Source organism: Podarcis erhardii (assembly GCF_964252035.2).
Source record: "Podarcis erhardii genome assembly, chromosome: 3".
In the NCBI taxonomy this organism is placed as follows: Eukaryota; Metazoa; Chordata; class Lepidosauria; order Squamata; family Lacertidae; genus Podarcis; species Podarcis erhardii.
The window spans coordinates 60,658,282-60,678,040 of NC_138507.1; the positions used below are offsets into that span (position 1 = coordinate 60,658,282).

Genomic DNA, 19,759 nt, shown 5'->3' on the forward strand with positions numbered 1-19,759 from the left:
AAGCCGTATCAGTTGGGAAAACATTTCTTTACAAAATTGAGAACAGTTTGGCTTTCTCGTTTCTAAGCAGGGAACCTGGTTCTTTGGTTTCTTTGTTCCAAGTCAGACTACTCCCAAACTATTTTAGCTGAACGTTTTACATACTAGCGGAGTCAGGGGAAGTTAAGTTGGCAGCTGTTCGTGGGATAATAATGAAGCACACTGTTTAGTATTGCATATCCGCACTGTAAAATGTGAGAAGTATTTTATAGAGACCATGGTGAGCAGGGCTCTGTCCATTTTGTGTGATGTAAGTGCATGAACTGTAGGTGAGGAAACTTTTCTGTTTCGTTTTTTCATGGGAAAGTAACTGGCAATCATACTCTGTTGCAGGTGAAGAAAACGTGCACAGATTCAGATGTTTCAGAACCTCAGAATTCCAGGTAAAGCAACTAAACAGTGCTTTGAAGCAGTGATGCTATTTATAAGAATAATTATGAAAGGTAAAGATAAATGTAAATATCATGGAAGATCATTTGCTTTCATAGACTGAAAATAGCTCCTTTTGTATTCTTCTGAATATATTTCACTTTAGAGGTTATATTTTGGCTGGATTAAGAGCTAAATGCTGGCATGCAGAATCATATGTATGACCAAGTAATTTTGACATTACTGTATAAAAAAGTCTGGTTTCTCTGTTTTATTGTTGTCTATGTACTGTTACTTATTTTCAGCTTTAATGTTTCTAGTTTTTTATGTAGAGTAAAAATGCTACTGTTTGGAAAACAGTACACTGTTCGACATGTTTTACTATTTGTTTTACATATATTACTTTTATGACACTTTTGTCTCTATTTTGGACAATAAAGTAAGTAAGAATGACTGTAAACATGCCACCCAGTATTTATGTTCTGTTACATCTGTTTTGTGTGAAATTTGTAATATGAAGCAATTTAGGCCTTTTCTGAGTTGTTTCATCCATTGCTTCTGTTTTCAAATAGGTCTAAATATTACAAGTTTTAAACAATCACATTATCTTGATAAAAATTGACTATCACTAGCAGCTAACAGAAACACAAAACATTTTCTATTAAGAATGAGTTTCAGGACCCATCCTGAAAATAACCTTTTAAGTCACCATGTTGTGTCTTTTAAATTGAGAACCAAACACCTCTTAAAAGCTTCCTAAAAGATCTACTGGATGACTGAAAAATCCTTAGAATTTTTCATTCTGTTTCTTTATTGCAGTGGATAATACATTTTCTAGGATGAACATTGTCCAAATGTAACTGAGTGTAGTTTGAAGTGTGGTCCTTCTACCAAGATCAATGAGAATTTTGCTATTAAGATCAATGGTAACAATGTTCCTTTTCCATGCTGTTTTATGAGATTCCATCTTTCCTTCCTGTTCTTATTAAATGCTAGAGTTTTTAAATATCTGTAACTGCTGCATATAGATATTTTCAATTGAATTAAGAAACCCAGTTAAGTGAGTGTATAGTTTTTAGCCATTCTAAAATATGAATTCAATTGCTTTTCAAGAGAAGGGGCTAGTCTTAAGGCATTGTAGTGCCAACTATGTTTATTACTATCTGAGGTAAAGTCTAGTTTAAGCAAAATATAAAATCTGTACAGTACTTTTTTATCATTTTGGGTATCACTGTTTGTTAGATTTTTATGTAGCTTTTCATCTGAAGCACTCAAGGTAAGGATATACGATTGCTGCAACCCCTCACAACAATCCTGTTTGGTATGTTAGCCTAAATTATAGTGATTGGTTTGAGAACTTCATGACTGAGTGGTGGTTTGAATAAGGGTCTCTCCCTAGCTCAAATCTATCCTCTTACACCAGAGTGCTGAAAGCATTCTAAGGCTGCAGTCCTAAACACATTTACCTGGGAGTTAGGCCCATTGATCTCAATAGAATGTACTTTGAGAAGAAGTATATAGGATTATACTATATAACTTCACCCAATCTTAAGGCCGTTTCACTTATAGTATGTATCAGGGATGGGGAATTATATCCCATCTGGTGCGTCAAATCCTTATCTTGCCCCACCCCACAAGACAAGCTGGACAGGTACATGAAGGAAGCCACTTGTAGATCACCTGATTTCACAGTGACATCAGGTTATCTATTTTTCCCTCATGGATAATCAACTGATTGTTGAGGGTTGCAAGGTGACGTACATAGAGCTAGGCAAGCCCTAACAATCAACTGATCCTTGGGGTTTGCATAGCTCCACAAATGGCAATTTGCAGTCCACAGCAGTCAGCTGCAAACCACCTTTGGCTCAGCCACATCTTTACTTACTCCGCACTTGAGCAAGTAGGCATATGTGGAATGGCTAAAATGGCCTCATAGGCCAAATTGATAAACAGTGCCTAATTACATCTGTGAACCCTCGATTCCCCACCCCGACATAGAGGCAAATCCAAGTTAGCCACCATATGTATATGCAACTGGGAGGCAGTGGGAAATGGGCAAACTCTTGGAAATTTATGATGTTAGGCAGGCTATTAAAGTTTTTTATGTTTGTTTTAAATGCTGCTCTAATTTTAATGTTACTCTGTTGTTTTTAGATTTTTAAAATCTCTAATTTATATGTGACTTTAGTATAGAATTTTTATACTCTCAATTAGGTGTTTTCTTTGCCATTTTTCTGAATCTGTTTGGGGGGACTTCTAGTTTGAAAAGCTTCAATATAATACAGTGGTACCTCGGGTTACATACGCTTCAGGTTACATACACTTCAGGTTACAGACTCCGCTAACCCAGAAATAGTACCTCGGGTTAAGAACTTTGCTTCAGGATGAGAACAGAAATTGTGCAGCGGCAGCGCAGCAGCAGCAGCAGCATCAGCAGGAGGCCCCATTAGCTAAAGTGGTGCTTCAGGTTAAGAACAGTTTCAGGTTAAGAACAGACCTCTGGAATGAATTAAGTACTTAACCCGAGGTACCACTGTAATGACAAAAGCAACAGGGTACTATAGCAGATCCTAGCTCTCTGACTGGTGTATCTGAATGAATAATGAATGAATGTTCACATTTTTACATTTTACATTAATTGGTACAATTACATTACAATTAATGGTCTCCTCGCTATTATTCTAGACACAGTTTATCATGAGCTACAGCTCTGTGTGCAGGAAGCAAGCTGTTTATTCATACTGAATGGAGGAAGAAGAGAAGGGACAAAGGAGCATATGAATCTGAGGCTAACCAAAGCATTACATCCACACAGGGGCCAAATTTTCATTTGCCGCAGTTATGTATACTTATAAGTCTATGGGTTGACCAGAACAAGTACACAAGTTACCTGGAGCCTTTCCATCATAATGCACATTTCCTCATAGAATAAACAGTGACCTTGCAATACTGAATATTTAGGCCATTTGGGAAATGGTTTTTCAGTGTATATATTTTTTAAAAAAATAGAGATTGCTTGATTTTTAAATTTTTCATTAGTATTTGTATGCATAAGATTGAACTTAACAAAATCATTGACCAAACAGAAAAGTTAGAAATGCAATGTACACTATTTAAAATAATCAGTGAACTTTTAGCCTTAGTGGCACTAGAGAGCACGGTTATAGCATAGCATACAGGCATTGGGCATGATGAACATTCTTCTTAAAACAAGTCTTGTGAAAACATTGTGTGTAAAGTGAAATGTCAGCACAAAAATGGATGCTGGAGGTGCTTTCACTTGCAGAATAGCTCCTGGCCTGTTACTTGGGGCTAAAGTCTTTCATTTATTTAGCTAGCTTTATTGTGTGTTGGTTTTGGACTTGGAAGTATTAGAATAAATGCAGATGGAATATGTTTTTATAGTAGGGAAGTAATTAAGTTGGGTGTGGGAACTTCGTCAGGAGAATTCTTGGAGTGGCATGTGTGTATCAGCAAATTCTTTGTCTTACTTGGCTTTTCTTTTCTAGAAAGAAACTTTCAAGTTATATTTGTGTCTCAGTTATGTAAAGAGAATTCACTAATGCAGGAAAATATATTGGCGAAAAGAATGATTCTAGGTGTACCTAGAATGAAAAAGGAATGAAGGGAAGAGAAGTAAAGAAAGAACATGCAATAATAATTTCTGGTGTTAGGCTCTTACTGTAAAACAGTTATGCATTTTATTTTGTTTCTATAGCACTTTAACTTCAAGGTGGAAATTTACCACAGAAGTAATAATTTTAAACAAAAGTTTGATAATTTGAGCACACGGTTGTCATTCTGTAAAATCAATGTATGCCCTTTGGGAAGTTATAGGTAGGAAATGCACATAAAGATAGACTAGCTTGTTAGAGAATCAGCCTGTTAGTGTAGAATTCATAGAATAGAATTGTAGAGTTGAAAGGGACCCTGAGGGTCATCTAATTAATTTTTATTTTTTTAAAAAAATTGAAAAATAGTGCTGCTTTGCCATTTAAAAAAAATACAAAAAATAAAGAATTATTTACTTGGAGTAAACACATTAAAATCAATGGACATGAAGTAACATAAGCCCATGGAATTCTGTGGGTCTGCTGTCAGTATGACTTAGTTGGATATTACCAATTGGGAGAAAATTAGTAGCTACTGAAAAGACAAATCATCTGTAATACACCAGCTACAACAGGAACCATTTGTACATAGAAGCCAAAAGAAAGAAGGTTCTACTTAGCTTTGCTGCATTGGACTTAACTAAATTGCGCACCACCTGAAAGAGTCTCCTACTGCTGTTTTCTGCAGATGCAATCTTTGCCGTCACTGTCACAACTTGGTGGGCTCAACATTGAGCTCTAACCTGTGTCCAGTCAGATTCAGAATGAGTTCTCTGCCACTGGCGCTCTAGCAGTCTCAGCGATTGTTTCATTGTCCTCGGATCCATAGAAAACCATGGGGCTGTCCGGGCTCCATGCAGGCGGAGAGGTTGCTTTGTTGTGTATTTTGTTGCTTTAAAGGTACAAATTAGCCAGGGTTGGTTGTCAGTAACCCCATGCAAGCATGTCACAGGTGTGCATGGCTGCCAGTGGATTTCTGACCAAGTTGCACTCCACAGAAATTCTGGTTTTTGCATTTCAGGCTAAAATTACTTGGTTTTTCACATGAAAATGCCAGTTCATCCCAGACACTGTACAGTGGTACCTCAGGTTACATACACTTCAGGTCACATACTCTTCAGGTTACAGACTCCACTAACCCAGAAATAGTACCTCAGGTTAAGAACTTTGCCTCAGGATGAGAACAGAAACTGTGCTCTGCGGCGCAGCAGCAGCAGGAGGCCCCATTAGCTAAAGTGGTGCTTCAGGTTAAGAACAGTTTCAGGTTAAGAACGGACCTCCAGAACGAATTAAGTTCTTAACCCAAGGTACCACTGTATCCGTATAAGATAACAACAAGTAGCTATGGTTGAAATGGATTACATTTGGGGAATCACAGAAAGATGGCAAGGAACCAGTAGAATCTGCTTATATTTGTAATGTGAAATAAAAAGATATGAGTAGGACTGAAGGAAGCATGGAAATAGGGATCTGTGATACAGAACAAGGGAAGGCAGTTGCTGGAACTGAAAGCCAAAGAAAGGAGGCAAGAAAGTAATAGGGGCTTACACATGTAAATAGAACATGTAACAGGAGGGGGGGAACCCTTTCAATCTAAAGAAAGTGATTTAAGATAATACTAACTAGAACAGATTTTACTGTTTTTTACTTTACCAATTTATTAAATCTTCATATAATTTAACATATACAGATAATTCAGATTACAGTATAAGTAGTACTCAGCATATTATTAGGTCACCGTTTTCATTGTCCACATTTTGAATAGTAGTTGGAAGATACAGATGACAGCTATAGAAATAATTCTGCAATCATGAGCATCTGGTTGCTTGGCAGATTCCTCAAGCACTTCTCCTAATGCGTTTGGATTTGCCCATGGGCCTTTTATGTGGTTGCATCGCAGATGGGCTGTTTATACAACCTGGTTATCCTGCAAGTTTCCCTTTCTCTCCTCCCCACCCCCCAATAAAAAAGCCTTCACTGGGAAAGAAAATCTCCACTGATTCTTTGACTCACACATTCTTTCTCCAAAAGATAAGATTTTTTATGAGTCTCATAAGTTCTCTGTATTATGACACTACATATAAGCTATCCAGAAGGCTCCCATATATCCACTCGTGCACCCAGAATTCGTATTGCTGTTGTGAATTACATTTAACAATCTAACTGTTGATTTTCAGTGTGTTTGTGTCTGTATTGTTTCTTTGAAAGTGACCAAATATAAGGTTAATTCCCAAAGTAGGGTAAGTTTACCTACTCTTTTAAGCGTAAAATGGATTTGCCTTTCCGCAATCAGTTCTCCACCTTAGGCTTTCAAAGTTCAAATCTGGATTTGGTTATAAGTGAAAATGAGTATGGTGGTCTCAGCCTAGTCCTTAGGGGTTTCTTGTCTGCTGTTCAGAAGAGGCCCAGAACTGGAATTGCAAGGTTGTTGCAGGTCATGATTTAAGGTATATTGTAGAGTTATGTTAGAAAAGTGTGCACAGCAGTTTAGGAATCTCTGTAGACATGTTTTTCAGCTGAATGCTTTCACGTTCAGAACACTGAAAAAGGCAGTGAGCCAAAAGTATGAATTCTGAGTTTTATTTTTACTGACAATTAAATGTTGGAGCCACTTATTCTTTTGCCTGTATGCTTTGCAGTTCATTGTTGGGTTTGTTTGCCATACAGTTGTAGATTTAACTCTTAAGACAAGTTGATAAGAAAAACAAATTATCATGTTTAACACATTTCTGGGATTTCAAATCTAGCCCTTTTTGTCCCTTTATTAATTATTTGAAGCAGATTGTGAATAATATTTTAAGTTCTGAATATACATATTAAATTCTTTAAGATGATTAAGTACTAGAAAAATCTTTCTTTTCCTAAAAGGTATATTGCACTTTTTTGAAACATAACATTGAATAAACAGCAATATTAATTTTATTTTATATTGTGCTACTATCTTCTACTGCATTATCCTGATAGTTTTAGTGAAGGCCTGCCTAAAATTCTTTTAAATAAGGGTAGGGAACCTCTAGGGATGTGGGTGACACTGTGGTCTAAACCACTGAGCCTCTTGGGCTTGCCAATCAGAAAGTCGGTGGTTCAAATCCCCGCGACAGGGGGAGCTCCCGTTGCTCGGTCCCAGCTCCTGCCAACCTAGCAGTTCGAAAGCACGCCAAAAAAGCAAGTAGATAAATAGGTACCGCTCCGGCAGGAGGGTAAACGGTGTTTCCGTGGGCTGCTGTGGTTTCGGTGTTCCGTTGCGCCAGAAGCGGCTTAGTCATGCTGGCTATATGACCCGGAAAAACTGTCTGCAGACAAACGCCAGCTCCCTCAGCCTGTAAAGCGAGATGAGTGCTGCAACCCCAGAGTCGTCTGCGACTGGACTTAACTGTCAAGGGTCCTTTACTTTTACCTTTAGGGAACCTCTGGGCCACCAGGTGTTGTTGGACTACAATTCCCATTCTGTCTGACCATTGGCACTTTGGCATCCTGGGAAGTAGGAGTGGTTAATAAGGAGGGGAGCGTTGTGCACCTGGCCTGCTGCCACTTGCCAAGCTGGGCAGGAGCAGAGAGGTGCTGTGTGGATTAGTTGGCAGAAGCACCAGACTATATATTTTTTAAAGATAATATTTATTACTTTTAAAGCTTACAAAAAAGAAAGAAAAAAAAAGACAGGAGAAAGAAAACAAGAAAGAGAAAAAACAATACAATACAATATCTAAACAATGCAAAGCACAACCTTAACACATTAAACTAAACACAATAAACAAAACAAAACAAAACAAAAACAATTTAAAAGCATACATCATACCTTTTCCATACTCTTATCTTTCATTCCCTTGTTTCATCGACCTCCTCTCACCTCCCTTTTTGTATTCCACTTCTATTAATTGTTTCAGCAATTCCTTTCCATCTTTCTCTATTTTCTCTCATATAAATGTCTTAACATATTTTTAATCTTATTTCCATTAAAACTAATATACATATTTAAGCTTAACTCCTTATAACATTTCTACTAAGGCCATAAAATTTCATTCCAACATTTTTCTATCACTCATTAATTTTACAGTATTTCTATATACAGACTTTAATTTTTCCAATCCTCTTCCACCATCTCCTCTCCCCGGTCTCGGACTCTGCCAGTCACTTCCGTCAACTCCATACAGTCCATCAACCTGGAGATCTTATGTCTGAGGCTCTTAAATCTTTTCCAAGTCCCTTCTGCAGGTCTTCTTCATATTCTTTGATGCTATAGAGCAGATCTCGGGGAAACTCCGGCCTAACAATATTTTTATTCCTTCTCGACAGGTCAGCCAGATTTCCATAGTTAAAGATTCATAAAGTATTTCAGGACATGTTTCAAGATTCCTCCAAATCCAAAGGCCCCCAGAACTCCAGTCTCCTCCTGACCCAAGTCCATGTCCCAAAAGTCAGTTAATCCCTGCATGGAGGGATCTTTCCAGCTTTCCTTCTCCAGTCCAGGCCGGGCTCCGATCCTCAAAATCTGACTTTTTCTAGGTTCAATCATAAAAGGACTCAACTTATAGTCCTCAATTTGCCTTTGTAAGGCTGAGGCTCCCACTTGTATTACTTTAGGTTCGACAACAACAACTTTCTCCTTCTCCTTCTCCACAATTTGTTCTGCTAAAGTAAATTCCTGTACCAATTCCTGAATAATTTCTGTATTGGTGCTCACTTTTTGTCCCAGATTAATCGCTTTTTGTCCCAAGTTATCAATTTTAGTGGTCATAACATCGGTCTTCTTATGAAGCTGTTCCAACAAATAGCTTATCTTACAAAATGCATTCACTAAGGCTTCTCCTGTCGACATTCTTAAATGGTCCAAGGTCAATCCCTGATTCTCACATTTCTTATCCTGCAGCTGGAGATTCCCCAGCTCCACTCTTGTAACAGTTTCCAAAGCTCCCTCTAGAGGGAAACAGTCTCCACTTGTATCAATCCTTTCAAGCACAGTTCAAAAAGTAAAGTTAGTTTCAATTTTCAATTACTTTTCCTCTTTAAACGCAGAAGAGGACAATGGAAACAATATATTTCTCTTATTTAACTAACTGTCAACATGTTTTATTCACAGTCAATGAACTCTTCCAAAACTTCAATCTACTGGCAGCCCGTTTCCAGGTTCAGAGCAGTGGTAATTTAATTTTTATCACTCTCTCGTGCAGGCTTACACGATCCAAAATTTTCCCCTTCGTCTCCTGCTTCCAAGGGGGGTTTAATGATTTTAATCGATGGAAGTTTAATCCTTTACATAAGGCTTTCCAAGACCTTAGCTTGCAGCTTCTTTGCTTCAATCTATTTACAAAAGGGGAAGACAGACTTCCTGTTTGAAACCTTCCCATTTCGGTACCAAATTAAGATTTTTGTAAATCCAATTTTCCGTTCTACTTACGGGTAGTTGTTTAAAGTCAAATTGTCCACAGGAAAAAGTCAGCGCTCTCCGGCAACAGCAATGCGGCTTCACTCCGTGAAAAAAGCAGTCAGTTCGAAGCACCGCGCCACTCACCCCACGTCGCTCCGGATCCCCAAAACTGGGTTTCCCCGCGAGCAGGGGAGACGCAAAGGGTGCCAGCCGAATCCCAAGTTCACAAGCTTCTCCCGTCTGTGATTTTAGTGGGTCTCCGCCTTCGCCGTGGCGGTCAGACCCTGATCTCCACGGAGCAAATTCCTCCCGATCGGTGGAACTCCGCCATTGCCGGAGGCGCCAACCCGGAAGTCTGGCAGAAGCACCAGACTAGCTCTGTTGATGTGCCCAAACAGCACTGACCTCCCCGCTGCCTTGCCCCTTGCCCCTTCTCTTGGTAAGTGAAAACAACTTCACTGCTGGGAGGCCATGTGTGTGACATCACCTCTCACCAGCTGCTCTCACAGGGAAGGAGAAATGCATAACGCAGAGTCCCCATCTCTGGGAACACAGCTCAATTCTTTCTCACTCCTTAGATGAAACACACAGATGATAGGTAGAAAACAAGAATATAGAGCTGAAAAGCACCTGCATAGTAGTTAAAAGGGACTCATTTGAACGTCTGCTACCTTCCACGCTAGTCTAGCAACAAATAATAGTTTTAAGGATTTAAAAGGATGGTATAATAAACTCACCATTATTCAGAGTACACACACTATACTTTTTTTGTTTTTGTTTTTGCCCCATTGTCATCTCTGGTCAAATAGGCTTTGCAAGTTTTAGACGTATGACTAAAGCCTTCATGAACTGTGAACAAAATAATGATATGAGTGTACATGTATGTAATGGGCAAAAATGGCTTGGCTCCAAAAAGTGTGGAACTCACTTTGTCCGATCCATCCTATAAGGGGCATCCTTAGCTGCCTACTGCAATGGAATGAGATGTGGCACAGGGTGCAGCAGCAGGAGGGCGGAATGAAAAGAAATTTGAGAGGTGGTTGTGTGTGGGCTTTTGTGTGGTATGTTCCATTCATGCTCTTACCACATATTGTAGAAAGCCAGAAAAACACTGCATTGGGCTACACATAATACACCTTAGTTGCATTATTCAGGATGACTAGAAATAGGCTGTTGATAGGAAAAAAAATCCTTCCAGTAGCACCTTAGAGACCAACTAAGTTTGTTATTGGTATGAGCTTTCGTGTTCATGCACACTTCTTCAGATACAGTTGATATAGTTCTGTTGATATAGTTGGTCTTGTGCTAATAGTGTAAGGAAAAAATCTTTTGGGGGAGAGAGATTCAGAGAATGGAGAATCCTCTCTGATGAGGGATTGAAAGATTCTCTGATTCAGAAGAATGTGTTTCACTAAAATAATATTGATTATAAATCCAAAAATAGTGGTTGCTTCTATGAGCTTTCCTGTTGCATATGGTCATGTTTATAAATTTAGTTTCTCAATTACACATACATTAATTTGTTGCCTTGTGTGCTTATACCTTGATGTCTAATTGTAGGGAAGTTGAGTAGTGTGCTTGTATTTATATAACCTGTACCCCAATTATCTGCTATCCTCTGTTTCTTTAGTAAGCTGCTTTATAATTTCTCGAATCCAGGAGCAGCTGGCAGTGAGGATTGGCAGTGGACACTTGGCTTCCCAGCTGACGTTTGCCAAAGTTTTATACCATGTATTCCACATATTTAGGAGCTATATTAGTCTTCTTAGTTATACACTTAGTGGCTTGCCCACTTAATCATGAACGCTGATTAATCATCACTTAAAAGACAGACAGGTAGAAATACAAGTTCTTGCTGGGGAGGAGGGCAGCCAGGCAAAAAAAGAGGCAGTTCTGGTTTTGACAAGAGGAAGGAAAGTAAGTTTGATTTTTTGGGAGCTAGCTGGCAATGAAAACCCTTTTTGGGACTGAAGCAGTTTTAAGAATTAGTACTTCCTGTGAATGTGCCTGCTTCACTCAGCTAAATTTATAAACATAATCTATTATGAAAACATAAATCTGCAGTAGTATCTCCTCACAATAAAACTGACCCTGTGATAGCTACTCCTAGAATTTCCAGTAGCTTCTCTGATTTGGGGAGTGTGAAACAATGTATTGTATACCTCCGGAAAAAGTAGAAAATAATACAATACTTATAGAATCTTTGGATCAATATACAGAAGAGTTGGCATAAGTATTGGGCAGTGTCAGGGAACTGCCATCGGAGCTCCAAGTGGTGGAGGGGCTCCAGGATGCTAGGAGACCCTCGGATGCTGAGGAGGGAACCAGCAGGGGGAGAGGGAGAGTTTCAGCGGAAACAGAGTCGGAGGAACGGCTCCGAGACGCTTCCAGTGAGAACAGCGGGGAGAGCTCAGGACCTCCCCTTGGGACGCCTACTTTGCGCAGGAAGCTGTCAGGTAGAGAATCAAGGCGTAGAGTTTCTGTCAAAGAACTCTTATGTTGGAAGAAATTCTGGAAACGCCCACTGACGGATTCTGCCAGCGATTAAGGCAGCCATGCACCGAGGGCTGCGCGGAGAGGGACAGTTTTGAAACTGATTACAAGACTCTGAGAGTGTAAGCGCTCACACACAAGTAGCCCCATATCTCATCACAGCAATCCGTCAGTCCCTGACGCTACTTGTGCAAAGGAAGGCATCATGAGCAACCCAACCGGAGCCAGAGGAGCGGGAGGAGCTGGAGGAGGACCAACTCTGGAGGAGAGAAACAGAGATTTGGAACGCCAGCTGGCTCTGCTAACGGCGCGGCTTGATGAAAGGAGAGCTCAGGATGCACAGGGGAAACCCACCCCCATTGCAAGGAAGGTACCGGGGTTGGTGCAGAAATTTGGGGGTGACCCAAGGAACTACCAAGCCTTTAAGATAGAGATGCAGTATGCCCTGAACCTGAGGTATGATGACTTTGCCGATGAGGAGTCGAGAGTGGCTTTTGTGATTGGACACCTCGAGGGAGGGGCTAGAGACTGGGTTAGACCCCTGATGGCATCAAATAATGACGCCTTGAAAGACTTGAGGAAATTCTTTATCGCGATGGACTTGATGTTTTCCAGCCAGATTGAACAGGGCGTGGTACGCAGGCAGTTGATGGCGTGCAAACAGGGAAATCAATCAGTCCGAGAGTATTGGGCGCAATTTACCATGCTCATACACAAACTGGGTTGGGACCCGATACAAATGTTGTTTGAAGAAGGCCTAGCCCCAGCGGTGAAAGATGAACTATCCCGCGCGCCCCGTCCGGAGTCCATGGATCAGCTGACCAAGGCGGCGCTTACGATTGGTGCGCGTCAAGAGGCGAGGGCTCTGGAGAAGCGGGAAGGGAGAGGAGAGCGTTGGAATGATTTCCGCATTCCTGAGATGCCAGAGCAACTTTCTCAGCCAGTGGAACCGATGGAAATTGGAGGCACGCGCGCGAGGGGAACTTCAAATTTCAACAAAGGGCGGAAGAAGGAGGGGAAGGGCGCCAAAAAGTGCTTCCTCTGCCAACAGCCAGGACATTTTGCCAGGGTCTGCCCTCAAAGGAAGGCATGGCAAGGAATGGTGGGGGCTGTTGGGAGTGAGGAGGAGGGGGCGAAGGAGCAGGTAAAAGCCAACGCCTGGCTGCCAGCGACAGGGCACAGCAGCCAGGCCAAGGAGCAGTGAATGTGCCCAAGCCTGAACCCCCCGAGCATCCCTCGCCATAGAGGTGCTGCTAGAGCTACCCAACGGACATCCACTCACGATCAAAGCCTTGTTAGACTCAGGCAGCTCATGCAATTTCATGAGTAAGGAATTTGCATCAGAGCACCAGATACAGACGCTGCCCTTAAGTCGTCCTTTGCAGGTCACTACGATTGATGGGAGGGAACTTCTGGGAGGAGAAGTAACCCAACAGACGGTGCCTATGACAATGAGGGTGGCAAGGCACGTGGAAGTCATTGCATTTCATGTAGCCACACTAGCGGGACCTCCCATCATATTGGGAATGAGCTGGCTGGCGCTACATGACCCGCTAGTGGGATGGCACCAGCGGACGGTCTCTTTCGGGTCAGCTCATTGCTTGGAGCACTGCAAGGGAAGAGGAAACCCTGGGTTGGACATGGCAAGTTTGGCAGGGATGGAGGTGGGGGAAAAGGGAGAAATACCACGGCAATACGCCGACCTGAGTGACGTCTTCAGTGAGAAGGAAGCAGATAGATTACCCCCTCATAGACCCTTTGACTGTCAAATCAACCTACTCCCGGGAGCCCAGCTACCAGTGGGCAAACTGTACGCCATGTCGGACAGAGAGCTGCAGGAGTTAAGGGAATTCATAGACAAAAACCTAAAGAGAGGTTTCATAAGGGAGTCAAGAGCGGTGGGGGGCAGTCTAGTGTTTTTTGTGGACAAAAAAACCACTAATAATCCCAGGCTTGTAGTGGACTTTAGGGCCGTCAACTCAGTGTCGGAACCAGTAGCCTTTCCCATGCCCAGAATTGACGACATTTTGACCAGGGTTAGGAAGGGAAAGATTTTTACCAAGCTGGACCTAAGGGGGGCGTACAACCTGATACGCATGAGGGAAGGGGATGAATGGAAAACCACCATGTTCACCCCACTGGGGGCCTTCGAGTATCTCGTTATGCCCTTTGGATTACAAGGGGGCTCAGCATGCTTTCAATCCTTCATGCACCACGTTCTAGGACCCTTGCTGTACAAGAACTGTGTAGCCTTCTTAGACGATGTGCTGGTCTACTCAGAGGACGAGGAGCAGCATGTCAGAGATGTCCGGGAAGTACTACACCGGTTACAAGCAAACCAGCTATGGGTCAAACTGGAGAAGTGCCAGTTCCATACAAGAGAGGTGGAATTCCTGGGGTACCGTTTGTCAGACCAGGGATTATCAATGGATCCGAGCAAAGTACAGGCGGTACTGGAATGGAAGACACCTCGAACCAGGAAGGATGTGCAGAGATTCCTGGGGTTTGGAAATTTCTATCGGAAGTTCATCAAAAACTTTGCCCATTTAACGGCACCCATCACCGATTGCCTCAGCAGTAAGAAGAAATTTGTGTGGACGGAAGAGGCGCAGCAAGCGTTTGACTGTCTAAAGAAGGCGTTCTCTTCGAAAGAACAGCTCTTGCACGTGGATCTGCAGAAACCAATGAGGGTGGAGACCGATGCCTTAGACCGAGCGGTAGGGGCGGTGCTGCTCCAGCCGGGAAAGGATCCCTCAGACTGGAGGCCGTGTGCCTTCTTCTCGCGGAAGTTGAATAAGTCCGAAAGGAATTACACGGTATACGACAGGGAACTGCTGGCCATTTATGAAGCATTTTGACGCTGGCGGCATCTACTAATAGGAGCGCAACACAAGGTCCAGGTGTGCACTGACCACAAGAACCTGGAGTAATGGAGAACGGCCAGGGTATTGAATCAGAGACAAGTGCGATGGGCGCAGGAGTTTTCCAAGTTCCATTTTGAGATTCGCTACGTACCGGGGGAAGAAAACGTAAGGGCGGACGCTCTCTCCCGGAAACCAGAATATATGGAGGGGGAGGGAGCGCCGGAAGAAAGACATATGATACCCGAGGACCACTGGGTGTGGGGCAGCACTGGTGGGACAACGAGAACTGGTAGAGGGGACTGAGAGCGATGAATACGCCCAAAATAAGCTCAGAGAGCTCCGGAGAGCAGGGGAGAACCCCGGGGGGGTTGAGGAAAGAAACGGGGCACTGTACTACAAGGGGGCTTTGTACATACCAGAGGGGGAATTGAGGAGTAGGGTACTCAAACAACTGCACGACAGCCCCACCGCTGGGCACTTTGGGCAACACAAGACGATGTTGTTAGTCACCAGGCAGTTCTGGTGGCCAAAGGTGAGGGAAGAGGTACGAGAATATATAAGGGGGTGCGACTGCTGCCAGAGAGCCAAAGGGGAGAGGGCGGCACCGGCGGGGTTGCTGGAACCATTACCCACACCAGAACGGCCATGGCAGGTAGTGTCCATCGATTTTATGATGGATTTGCCCAAATCCAAGGGGAAAACGGCGGTCATGGTAGTAGTGGACTTGTTAACCAAGATGTGCCACTTTATAGCTTGCTCACATGCGGTAACGGCGGAAGAAACCGCCAGGTTGTTTGTAAAACACATTTTTAGGTTGCATGGCGCCCCCTTGAGGGTAGTCTCTGACAGAGGAAAACAATTTACGTCCCGGTTCTGGAGGAAGCTCATGAGCCTACTGCACGTGGAGGTCAATTTCTCGACCGCCAGACACCCAGAAACCAATGGGCAGGCGGAAAGGGCAAACAGTATTTTGCAACAATATCTGAGGTGTTATGTAAATGACCGAGAGAATGACTGGGTAGAGAAATTAGCCCTGGCCGAGTTCGCCTACAATAACGCAGAAAATGTGTCCACGGGCATGAGTCCATTCATGGCCAATTATGGGTGTCACCCTAGGGCCTTTCCAAGGGAAGGGGAGGACAGATGGAGCGTACCGGCGGCGGAACATTTTGTGGAAGAAATGGAAGCAATACATCAACAGCTGAAATTGAATTTAGATAGGGCTAAGGAAGAATACAAGAGGCAGGCAGATAGGAGCAGAAGGGAAGGAGAGACTATAAGGGTGGGGGACCGGATGTGGTTGTCAACACAAGGGTTACCATTCAAGGGAGGTTGCAAGAAATTAAGGCCAAGGCGACTGGGACCCTTCGAAGTTACACAACAGGTCAATCCGGTGGCCTTCAGGCTCAGGCTGCCAGACAACATGAAACTACATCCAGTATTTCATAGGTCATTAGTGTCACCACACAGGGAAGGGCGGGAAATTCAGGGAAAAGAATGTGAAGTTCCCGCGGCACCACAAGTAGAAGAGAGGGAGCGAAGCAGTCATGTAGCAGAAATACTCGACTCTCGGTGGAAGGGTAGACAGGTGGAGTACTTAGTGGCATGGGAAGGGGAACCGGAGTCCGACAATGCTTGGCTACCCGCAGAAACCGTCCAGGATGAGGTTATTGTAGGAGAGTTTCACCGCAGGTTCCCAAGGAGGCCCCAGCCCGTAGCTAGGTTCTGGGAGGAGCAATTCGGCACCACCGACGAGGAAGAGGAGTTTGAGGGGTTTCCGGAATCAGGACAGGAAGAGGAAGAAGAATCAGATGGGGAAGATTATTCGGGAAGAAGGGATAGTAGTAGGTGGAGAGCAGTTTTCGAGTCATCCGAAGATGGGGGAGATTCTTTCCGGGGGTTCCCAGCTTCACCACCCAGAGAAGGGGGGTGAGGGGGGTCCTGGAGGGGAGGTGGATGTCAGGGAACTGCCATCGGAGCTCCAAGTGGTGGAGGGGCTCCAGGATGCTAGGAGACCCTCGGATGCTGAGGAGGGAACCAGCAGGGGGAGAGGGAGAGTTTCAGCGGAAACAGAGTCGGAGGAACGGCTCCGAGACGCTTCCAGTGAGAACAGCGGGGAAAGCTCAGGACCTCCCCTTGGGACGCCTACTTTGCGCAGGAAGCTGTCAGGTAGAGAATCAAGGCGTAGAGTTTCTGTCAAAGAACTCTTATGTTGGAAGAAATTCCGGAAACGCCCACTGACAGATTCTGCCAGCGATTAAGGCAGCCATGCACCGAGGGCTGCGCGGAGAGGGACAGTTTTGAAACTGATTACAAGACTCTGAGAGTGTAAGCGCTCACACACAAGTAGCCCCATATCTCATCACAGGCAGGTAGGAAACAAGTCTTTTTCATTTAGTGTTCCTCTGCTCCAAAAAGGCCTGCATTTGGAATTGGAGCCAAATTGTACCTATCTTGGCAAACAAGTTTCCAAATGTTTGTTTGCTGTCACTGCCACAAGAGCAATCTTAAGTGTCTCCTTCCCCCACTCCAGAAATAATCCAAATTGCTTAGAGCCCCCCAAAACACCCTGCTCTCAGATGAAGGAACAGTTCAGGGGGGATCATTCCAGCCTTATTATGAAAAGTTTAGTTGCCTGTGCAAATTGATCAGGAAGGTTGCCAAGCAAGTGTTACCTTTGGGTGATTTCCATAGTGTGGGTGACAAAGCAGAAAAGGTCCACCTGTATCAATTTTCATGTAGGTAAATGATGGAGTTCTATATTAGAGAAGGTGCTCCTTCAGTACACCAGACACAGTACATTTAGGACTTTAAACACTTTAATTTGGGCTGAGAAATGCATTGGCAGCCAGTACAGTTGACCTAAAATAGATGTAATATGACCTCTATATCCTCTCCTAAGCTGTAGAGAACTGCACTAGCTGCAGTCTTTGGGTTATCTACATAGGGCACATTGGAGTACTAGTGAATGGGTGACAGGGACCAGATTGATCTCAGAGAGAAAAGGTTGCAGCCATGATAACTGAGGCAGCTAGGAAAAGTTGTCTGCTTCAGTGCAAAACACCAGCAGCCGGGCCATTAAAAAACGATATATGCGAATCCTGAATATGCACCTTACTGTTAATTTACACACTTTAGTACTAATTTTAGATACTTTATGCCAAGCCACATCCATATCCAGTGAATGTACTTTTTAAACAGGGTATCAACAAGTGCACCTCAGCACTCCTTGTAGATCCTCAGTGGATCATAGGGTTCCACCTTTAGATTGCATGCGTTATTAGTTACAGAGTATGACTCAGCAGGCCTTGTGGAGTTTCAGGGGATGCTGGGTAATATATTTTGAATTGCCCACAGTGGCCATTGCCAACAGGAGAGCATGATTTGGGTTGAGTGCTCCTGTTTTCCTCCTCCTTGCTCCTTGGCCTGCCAGTTCTCCACTGATTTCTCTCCAAAACAGTGTTGGGTATGAGGCTGATTTTAAGATACTGCTTGCTCTTTTTCCAGCATTTAATTATCAGGGAAAGTGTTTATTTTCAGTGTGTATGTAGTTACTATGGCCTCAAAAGGGCCTCTCTGCACACTTCCATTATGTAAATAGTATAGTAATAGTATTACTTTTCTCTCTCTAATAGATCTATGGAAATGCAGGATCTAGCAAGCCCTCATAATCTTGTGGGAAGCAGTGAAACACCTGGTAGTTCTAAACTGGACAAATCTAATCTTAGCAGCACATCTGTTACAACAAATGGAACAGGCGGTGAGTGAACACCTACCTCTTTCAGTTTAAAAACAAAAAGTGCTCTGACATCTTTAGAGACAATCTGGTTTATGGTGGCAATACATCACATTAATGAAGAAGTTGAAAGAAAGATAGATATATACCATGGATGATAGCATAAGGTAATCAGTTGTGTATTAGGTACAATCCTCTAATATAAAAATTTATAATTAATGCCTTATTCTTTCCCATACTTATGTTGTTTCCTACCAGCCATGCCTCTTCTGTCTCCAGTATATCTCCATTAATCTCTACCTGTCTTAATGTTAGTCATCCTTCCACCTTCCAACTATTTTTCTTGCATTGCAATTTGGCCTGCACTTTAAGCTCGCTGAGGCTATTTGTACCAGCATTGTCCTGCATCTCATTATCCAAACACCCAGCCTGGTATTTGCTTTTAATCTTCTTATTTAAAAATTGCCGAGCCTATTCTGTTCATCCAAACAAGACGTGAGTGATCCTTTCGATCAGGTGCTGACATTCATAAGACAATTTTAGTGAGATTCTGCAGCGTTTGAGTAAATTTTAAAAGTTCATTATACTTCTAGGGCGTGGAAAGAGCGACTTTGGATCATTTTCATATTTCTAAAAGTAAATTACCTTTCAGAAAAAAGATGTGTACAGGAGGTTGAAACCAGACTTAATCATGTTTAGCGTAGACCAATTGAAATCAGTGATGGGTCAAAAGCAGCATGACTAATTCTGGATTAAACCCAACATCAATATGTTTAATCAAAGTTTATTTTTCTTTTAAGGATTTTATGTTGTATGCCAAAGTCAACTAGTGAGTTTCTAAGGTGTCACAGCACTTTTTGTGGTCTCACTGACAGACTATAGCCTGACCCACATGTTATACTGCTGCTTGTTGCAGCAGCCTCAGTGTGGTGTCTTATCCACTTAGTAGTTGTAACATATCTTGCTAGTGTCCTTATGATACTTCTAACTGCCATGGGGATTTTTATGCTGTTGTAGCTTGTTCAGTAACTTGGCAGTGGTTCACAATGGCATAAATTCTGCATGGCAAGCAGAAGACTCATATAAGCAAAGGCATCACACATTACAGGAAGGGTAAGAGTAAGGCAGAGGCTTTTTTCAGTGTGTGTGTGTTTGTGTGTGTGTTTTGCTTAACAAAAATGTTCTTAAATTTGTTTAATTTTAGTTGGCTCATAAAATATTTGTGCTAGCCTGCAAGTCCACATATTTGCTACAGTATTTTAACTCGCAGATTATCAAAGCA

At 42.8% G+C, this 19,759-nt stretch overlaps 1 protein-coding gene across 19 annotated transcripts in view; it reads left to right on the forward strand.

The window, feature by feature from the left end:
* Window positions 1–19,759, forward strand: part of EYA4 (EYA transcriptional coactivator and phosphatase 4) — a 124,789-nt gene that overhangs the window by 54,428 nt on the left and 50,602 nt on the right. For 13 of the 19 annotated variants that reach the window (XM_081855309.1, XM_081855311.1, XM_081855312.1 and 10 more), the window contains 2 exons: window positions 373–422; window positions 18,377–18,501. In XM_081855309.1, coding sequence (XP_081711435.1) covers window positions 373–422; window positions 18,377–18,501 — 175 coding nt within the window. The remainder of the gene's footprint in view (window positions 1–372; window positions 423–18,376; window positions 18,502–19,759) is intronic. The other 6 variants (XM_081855302.1, XM_081855307.1, XM_081855303.1 and 3 more) reach the window with 2 other exon arrangements.